At 47.1% G+C, this 8,827-nt stretch overlaps 1 protein-coding gene across 1 annotated transcript in view; it reads right to left on the reverse strand.

Moving 5' to 3' along the window:
- The window catches only part of LBP (lipopolysaccharide binding protein), a 32,342-nt gene that overhangs the window by 8,871 nt on the left and 14,644 nt on the right, over positions 1-8,827 (reverse strand). Inside the window, exons 6-9 of the mRNA XM_011929056.1 lie at positions 8,333-8,396; positions 4,682-4,773; positions 3,678-3,854; positions 1,662-1,721 (exon numbers count right to left, since the gene is read on the reverse strand). Of these exons, the coding sequence (XP_011784446.1) occupies positions 1,662-1,721; positions 3,678-3,854; positions 4,682-4,773; positions 8,333-8,396 (393 nt within the window). The remainder of the gene's footprint in view (positions 1-1,661; positions 1,722-3,677; positions 3,855-4,681; positions 4,774-8,332; positions 8,397-8,827) is intronic.

Consider the following 8,827-nt stretch of genomic DNA (forward strand, 5'->3'; position numbering starts at 1 on the left):
AGTAGCTGGGATTACAGGTGTGTACCACCACACCCGGCTAATTTTGTATTTTTAGTAGAGACAGGATTTCACCATGTTGGCCAGGCTGGCCTCAAACTCCTGACCTGAGGTGATCTGCCCGCCAAAGTCTTGGGATTACAGGTGTGAGCCACCGCGCCTGGCCAGCAATGCTTTTAAAGCTTTTGGCAGGTATTGCCAAATTGTCCTCCAGAAAAGTTGGGCCCATTTTTTCTCCCTCCCTACCTCTCCCAAGGTTTCTCCATCCCCTCATCACACTCTGCTAATTGGGCATGCTGAGGTCAGATTGCCAGTGTTTTCGAAATATGACACAGCTAGATCTCACCATTTCTTTTTTAAAAAACTATTTAATTTTCTCTTATTATTCTTTTAATATGATATTCCACAGAACATTTCATTTTTCTTTTCTCTCTCTCTCTTTTTTTTTAGCTTTTCTTTCTAAAATAGAGACAGGGTCTTGCTATGTTGTCCAGGTTGGTCTTGAACTCCTGGCCTCAAGCAGTCTTCCTGCTTTGGCCTCCCAGAGTGCTAGGATTACAGGCATGAGCCACTATGACCAGCCCTAGACTCCACCATTTCAAAAGTGCTCTTAATTTTCTGTGTAACTAGAGATAGCTACAGAGTTTAATTTGGGGCAAGACTCTTCCTTTTTAGGAGGATATTCGTGGAAAAACAGTACTCCCATGAGCCTTTTGGTTATGGATATGTAAAACCTACATCCTCTTCTAGAATGGAGACGTTTGGAAGGCTGAGGGGGTAAAGTGCTTCACTAAGAAGGTGGGCAGAGTTGCTTTTCCAAGCATTATAAGAGATACTGAACCTGTATATACATAGAATATCATCAGAAAGATATGCATAATCTGGTAATATTGGCAAACTTCAGATGGGAACTGGGTAGTTAAGGGATAGGAGTGGATGTGAGACTTTCCACTCTATAACCTTTTAGATCTTTTGAATGTTGAACCTTGAGAATTTATTAACCATTCAAAAACTAATCTTTCAATAATTTTTTTTGAGACAGGGTCTCACTCTGTTGCCCAGGCTGGAGTGCAGTGGTGCAGTCACAGCCCCCTGCAGCCTCAACCTCCCAGCCTCAGGTGATCTTCCCACCTCAGCCTCCCTGGCGCCTGGGACTACAGCTGTATGCCACCATGCTTGGCTAATTTTTGTATTTTTTGTAAAGATGGGGTTTCGTCATGTTGCCCACAGGCTGGTCTTGAACTCCTGGGCTCAAGCAATCTGCCCACTTTGGCCTCCTACAATGCTGGGATTACAGGTATGAGCCACCATGCCTGGCCAAAAACTAATTTTTTAAAGCACCAAGAGCATGCCTGGCACCTAGGAAGCCCTCTGTAATTGTTAGCTGTTATTCATTAGGGTACATTTTAGGGACTATGCCAGCATTCCTTGGGATTCTTAGATAACACCAATAAAAGACTGGACAAGCTGTGGTCCCACAAGTTATGGGGCTCAGCCTCTGTTATTTAGGCTTTGAAGGGAGCAGCACCCCAGCCTTCCATGGGAGTCTCATCCTGGTCTTCTGACTCGTGGTCAAGCTGAGAGAAATGAGGAGGTTTTAAAGAGAAACCTCTGGCGTCTAGTAGGCTCGGTCTGCACTCATGGGGCACTAAGGGACTCCTTACCCGTGGGACGAAGGGTCGGAAGGACTTGGTGGTCAGTCGGATATTAGAGTCAGGCGGTATCTGCAGCAAAGAGACACGAAGAAGTTTTAGGGTGCTCCTACTGGAGCTGAAGGTCTAAAGAAGACTGGGGAGGCGGGGGGATGTGCAAGACTGTCACTTCTCCACCACCTGGGTTACCCTGGCAGGGATGAGATGCTTGTCCTGCATTCACCCAAGCAGAGCACATGGGTCCCCAGCATCCTGACTGCTCTCCCATGGGTGTAGCTGATGTGTGGGTCTGCGAGGGTGAGGGTTACAGTCACACAGACCTCGGGTTGTGTCCTGACTTTGTGATCTCAGGCCAGCCCTTTTATCTCCCTGAACCTCAACTTCCTTATCCATAAAATGGGGATAACAATAGTCCCCACCTTCAAGTCATTGTGAGGGTTAAACGAGCATCTAGCACAAGGCCCAGCACATGGTGAGTGCTCCATAAAACATAGCTATTATCATCCCATTGAAAGAGAGGCCTGTGCTGCAGGTAGAATGGGTAAACCAAACACAATGCCAAAAGCAAAGGCCTGTACAGGTGTAGGAGGCCATTCAAAGGACAAAACGACCCTCCATCTACCAGACGGCCCCTGACTTACACCAGGGTAAGCTGGACCATCCGAGCCAAACCATACACTTTCTCCCACCATCCTGACATCATTCATGAGGCCTCAACTTTTATGAAGTGCTTCAAGAAACAACTTTTTGAAACCCAGAAATATTAGAGAAACTGGAGAACCATTAAAGGTGTGATCCACTATAAAATTCAGTCTCCCTTATACAAAGCCGCATTGGAAACAGTTGTTTTGGGGGTGTCTCTCCTTTTCACCATGAATCATGAAATCATGTATCCTTATCACTTTAGCTACAAGGAAGCTCCCAGACAGGTTTGAGACGTTAAAGAAATTAATTGATGGGCTCAGTGTCTTTATAATTGTGCTTTATTTTCACTTGATCTTTATTTCCTTTTCTCTGAAACTATATGCAACTATATGATTCACTTATATATATATACACACACACACACATATATGTATTTTTTTCTTTTTTGACATGTAGTCTCACTCTGTTGTCCATGCTGCAGTGCAGTGGTGAGATCACAGCTCATTGCAATCTCTGCCTCCTGGGCTCAAGCAATTCTCCTGCCTCAGCATCCATGTAGCTGGGACTACAGGCATGTGCCACCATGCTCGGCTAATTTTTGTATTTTTAGTAGAGATGAGGTTTTGCCATGTTGGCCAGGCTGGTCTTGAACTCCTAACCTCAGGTGATCCGCCCACCTTGGCCTCCCAAAGTGATAGGATTACAGGCATGAGCCACCTCGCCTGGCCTCATTCACTAAAATATTTTTAAATAAACCTCCAGAAATCATCAGGATCAGAGAAAATACGAATTAGACTAACACGTCTAGACTAGTAAACAGGTCTAGAGAAGCAAAACACAGATAAGCAAGCTGCAAAGTCTTCCACGGTTGTTATAAGGGAGAAATAGTTTTTTTTTTTTGGAGACAGGGTCTCACTCTTTTGCTCAGGCTGGAGTGCGGTGGCACGATCTTGGCTCACTGCAACCTCTGCCTCCTGGGTTCAAGCGATTCTCCCATCTCAGCCTCCCGAGTAGCTGAGATTACAGGCGCCTGCCACCACACCTGGCTAATTTTTGTATTTTTAGTAGAGACAGGGTTTTGCCATGTTGGCCAGGCTGGTCTCCAGCTCCTGACCTCAAGTGATCTGCCCGCTTCAGGCTCCCAAAGTGCTGGAATTACAGGCATGAGCCACTGCACCCGGCCATGGGAGAAAGAACTTTGACTTTGAGTTTCTTGGTTACCAAAGTAAAAAGGGAGATTGTGCTAACATATTTTTCTTGGTCTTGATTTTTCTCTTAGCAATAACTTACTATTTGACTGATGTCAACAGGGGTGAAAAGGAAAGAAGGAAGGAGCGGGAGGTTACGTGTTCATTTGAGAGACCTGTTTGCCACCATCCTCACCATGTCATCTGTAATGGAGAAGTTCAGATACCCTTCCTTGTGATAAACCAGGCTGGCCGTGTTGAAGACATAATCCGAGAGAGCGAAGTAGACCATTTTGTTGTGTTCCTCAGGAAGGCTCATGACTGGAGCAAGGAGGGTAACTGGGGCACGGTGGTTACGATGAAAGATTTCACCCTGGAGAGGGAAATAGGGTCCAGCTGGACTTTTCTTTTTCTTTTTTTTTTTTTTTTTGAGACGGAGTCTCGCTCTGTCGCCCAGGCTGGAGTGCAGTGGCACGATCTTGGCTCACTGCAATCTCCGCCTCCCGGGTTTACGCCATTCTCCTGCCTCAGCCTCCCGAGTAGCTGGGACTACAGGCGCCCGCCACCTCACCCGGCTAGTTTTTTGTATTTTTTAGTAGAGACGGGGTTTCACCATGTAGGCCAGGATGGTCTCGATCTCCTGACCTCGTGATCCACCCGTCTCGGCCTCCCAAAGTGCTGGGATTACAGGCTTGAGCCACCGCGCCTGGCCCAGTTGGACTTTTCAAAGCCTATCCCGGGGCTGGGGCTAGGTATTTCCCCACACAGTCTGATGAAGGGATGCTGGCTGGAGCACTGCCTGAAACTCCACCATTAAAGGCAGTGTTATGTCTTTTAATGAAAAGCTCCCCAGAAGCTTTGCTGTATTAACCCACAGGACGTCCTGGCCAGCCCCTCTATATGCCCTAGGCCCATCTATACTCCCTAGGCCCGCTCTGATTGGCCTCTTCTGCATGATGGGCAAGGCAAAGTAGGGGAAGAAAGAGGAGGGAAGGGTTAAGACCTGAGAGGTGTAAGACAGCTGTGGGAGAATCCTAGCTCTGGGAGCACATCCCACCACTCCATATCACCCGGCCCTCGACACAGTGGGAACCACTGGGAAGATGAGGACAGATCTGAAGTTGGCGGGACAGGTGGCCCAGGGAATGGCTGACCCTGAGGGAAATCCTCACCCACCCAGCCCGGCCCCAGGACCCTCACCTTAAACATCACCTCCAGCATCTGGGCTGTTGCCCGAGGGGCTTCCACTAAGCTATAATCAATGCCGGCGAAACTGTCAATCTCTGTTGTAACTGTGAATGAGGACAGGGCAGAATTAGGGGCCAGGTGCCACTTCCAGCTGCGGGAGGAGGGGCAAGGGCTCTGGCTGACTCGCATTCTCTGTGACTTTTTTCAGAATCTCCCTACCAGCCCGGCCCTGGGGCAAAGAATTTCTTCTTCAAGAAAGAGACTACATGGGTTCCTTTGGATGAGTTAACAGTGGTGGGGGTGTATGCCCAGCCTAGGGCCTAAGCAGTTTCCAGACAAGCACACACACACACACACACACACACACCCCATGAGTCCAGGTTTCACCTCTCCAGCCCCACCTGGAGCTTAATGCTGAGCCAGTAACCAGGAAGGTCAGGCATAGTATGCCCAGAGGGCCCAGACACTCCCCTCCAAAACCCTGAATGAACGAATGTTCCAGGTCCCAGTATTGGGTTGCCCGCCTGGACTTCTGGTAAAGTCGACGTCAGCAAGTAACCGCATAGGGCCTTGGGAGCCAAGGCATCAGAGAACATCTCAGATAATTTATCAGGATGTCCCCCTCCAACCTTAATGTGTGCACCCTGGACCCAGGGACTCCACTTGTAGATGGCTCCCTGCAGCCCTGTTGGCAACAGCAAGGGACAGGAGAACACCCAAATGTCCATCAGTGGGGGACTTATTAAATAAATGAAGACACCTCCAAATGATGGAATACTACACAGCTGCTAACATAATAAGGTCTGTTACAACCACTTTGGAAAACTGTTTGGCAGGATCTGATAATGCTGAATCTGGGCATTATGGGCACATGAGCTTGCAATTTCTCTCCCAGGTATATACCCAAAGACATGTGACCATAGGTACTAGGACATTCATAGTAGTACTACGGATAATGGCCTAAAACTGAACACCCCCCAGATGGCCTTCAACAGTAGACTGGACAAATAAATGGGGAAGCATCGACATGGTGGTATGCTATACAGCAAGGAGAATAAACCAGCTACACTACAGGTGGATGCAACGATATGCATTGACCTCATGTTTTATTTTATTTCATTTTTTTTTTTTGAGATAGGATTTCACTCTGTGGCCCAGGCTGGAGTGCAGTGGCACAATTTCAGCCCACCGCTGCCTTGACCTCCCGGGCTCAAGCGATCATCCCACCTTGATCTCCCAAGTAGCTGGGACTACAGGTGCACACCACCATGCCTGGCTAATTTTTGTATTTATTGTAGAGATAGGGTTTCGCCATGTTGCCCGGGCTGGCCTTGAACTCCTGAACTCAAGTGATCCTCCCTTCTTGGCCTCCCAAAGTGCTGGAATTATAGGTGTGCACCACCACGCCTGACCTGACCTCATATTTTATTTTGTTTATTTATAATTTATTATTATTTTTTCTTTGTTGAGACAGGGTCTCATTCTGTTGCCCAGGCTGGAGTGCAGTGGCGCAATCTCGGCTCACTGCAACCTCCGCTTCCCAGGTTCAAGCAATTCTCCTGCCTCAGCCTCCCGAGTAGCTGGGATTATAGGCATCCACCACGGCACCTGGCTAATTTTTGTATTTTTAGTAGAGACAGGGTTTCACCATGTTGACCAGGCTGGTCTCAAACTCCTGACCTCGGGTAATTCACTCGCCTTGGTCTCCCTAAGGTCTGGGATTAAAGGTGTGAGCTACTGCGCCCAACCCTTACCTCATATTTTAAAGTTGAACAAAGAAAACCTTCTGGCTTTTGAAAAGATACTCAAAATATTGTCTGATTCCATTCATGTGCAAAGTGCAAAACTAATATTTGCTGGTAGAAGTTGGGATGGTGGTGACCCTGGAGGGCTGGGCAGTGACCGAGGGGGACACCAGGGGCTTTGAAAAACCAGCCATGTTCTGTTTCTTGGTTGGGAGCTGGTTACATGCATGTAAAAACTCTTTAACAGCACACTTATGATTAGAGCACTTTTCTCTATAAATATACTTCAATAAAAAGTTTTAAAAAATGAAATCAAGCTGGCACAGTGGCTCGCACCTGTCATCCCAGTACTTTGGGAGGCTGAGGTGGGCAGATCACTTGAGCCCAGGAGTTCGAGACCAACCTGGGCAACATAGAGAAACCCTGTCTCTACAAAAAGTAGCCAGGTGTGGTGGCATGCATCTGTGGTCCCAGCTACTCAGGTGGCTGAGGCAGGAGGATCACTTGAGCTCAAGAGGTTGAGGCTACACTGAGCCGAGATCACACCACTGCACTCCAGCCTGGGACACAGAGTGAGACCCCCTCTCAAAAAAAAGAAATCTAGAACAATGCCTATACTATGTGTATATGAACATACATATTTTAAATTATGCATATACACATAGATTCATGAGCAAAATAATACATATAAGAATGTCTGTTCATATGCTTACATGTATTTATATTTGTACATGCAAAGAAAATATCTGAAAAGATACACCCAAAACAGAGGTTACTTCTTGGAAGAAAAGTTGGGGAGAAAAACGAACTTTAAATTTCTACTTTCTTTTTCTCTTTTCTTTTTTCTTTTTTTTTGAGACAGAGTTTTGGTCTTTGTCGCCCAGGCTGGAGTGCAATGGCACAATCTCGGCTCACTGCAACCTCCACCTCCTGGGTTCAAGTGATTCTCCCGCCTCAGCCTCCTGAGTCGCTGGGATTACAGGCATGTGCCACCATGCCAGGCTAATTTTGTATTTTTAGTAGAGTCGGGGTTTCACCATGTAGGCCAGGGTGGTCTTGAACTCCTGACCTCAGGTGATCCACCCGCCTTGGCCTCCCAAAGTACTGGGATTACAGGCATGAGCCACCATGCCCGGCCAAAGATAGTTCTTCATGGTCATCCTGAACAGATTGGCTGGAATGATCAGTATCCCCCATTCCCACTGGTACTCCTGGAAGACTGAATGCTGGGGTCTGTAGGTTACTCACACACAGTTGCCACCAGTTGTGCGGCCTGCTTCTCAAGAGAAGGAAATGTGCATTTCCAAACTTGTTTGCTGTACTTGCCACTGTAATCACCCAAATTATTTATTATGCAGCCTTGGGATAGACTTTGAAAAGTCCAACTGAGCGCTACTGGGGTCCACATGAAAGCCTACCATCTGTTTGCTGTACTTGCTTTTGTAATCACTCGAATTATTCATTATGTACACTAATGCAATATCATTGAGAAAAAAGGTTTTTTTGTTTGTTTGTTTGTTTTTTAAGACACAGTCTCGCTCTGTTATCCAGGCTAGAGTGCAATGGCACAATCTCAGCTCACTGCAACTTCCGCCTCCCAGGTTCAAGTGACTCTCCTACCTCAGCTTCCTAAGTAGCTGGGATTACAGGCATGTGCACTACACCCTGCTAATTTTTGTATTTTTGGTAAAGACAGGATTTCACCATGTAGGCCAGGCTGGTCTCGAACTCCCGACCTCAGGTGATCTACCCGCCTCAGCCTCCCACAGTGCTGGGATTACAAGCATTAGCCGCTGCGCCTGGCCCTTAATTTTTACTTTCTCTATTTTTGCCCCATTTACTATTTTATAAGGTATATATATGCTCTTATAGAAATAAACAGAAATAAAATGTCCCAGGGGTGGATGGGGTGTCCTACCTGGCAGAGTTTGGAGATAAGGCTGTAGATCGGAGGACACTGATTTCTGGATCATTTCGCAAATCTGAAAAACACGGAAAGAGAATGCTTGAGTGAGTTCTCCAGCTCTGGTCTGGCCCCGTGCCGATCACTGCAGCCACGTTATACCACATGTATGCTCAGTGATCATTGGTTTACGAATATTTATAAGTGCTTGTCATGAGCCAGGTACCAAGGAAACAGAAACAATAAAAATATGTAGGCTCCCATGTGGACTCCACTACGGTCCAGTTGGACTTTTCAGTCTGTCCCAAGGCTGGACACCTGAGCTAGGGAGTCACTGGCCCAGCCTGAGGAGGGCGCTGGCTGGAGACAGTGCCTGAAACTCCACCATCACCAAGTTTTCCTTTGGGAGGTCCTGGCCTCTCCGAATTTAGAGTTTAATAGCAGAACTAGACACTAACTAGAAACAGTCACACAAATAAGCATACAGATGTATGCAGATGTATGTAGATG

Source organism: Colobus angolensis, unplaced genomic scaffold, assembly GCF_000951035.1.
Source record: "Colobus angolensis palliatus isolate OR3802 unplaced genomic scaffold, Cang.pa_1.0 Scaffold8, whole genome shotgun sequence".
Taxonomy (NCBI): domain Eukaryota; kingdom Metazoa; phylum Chordata; class Mammalia; order Primates; family Cercopithecidae; genus Colobus; species Colobus angolensis.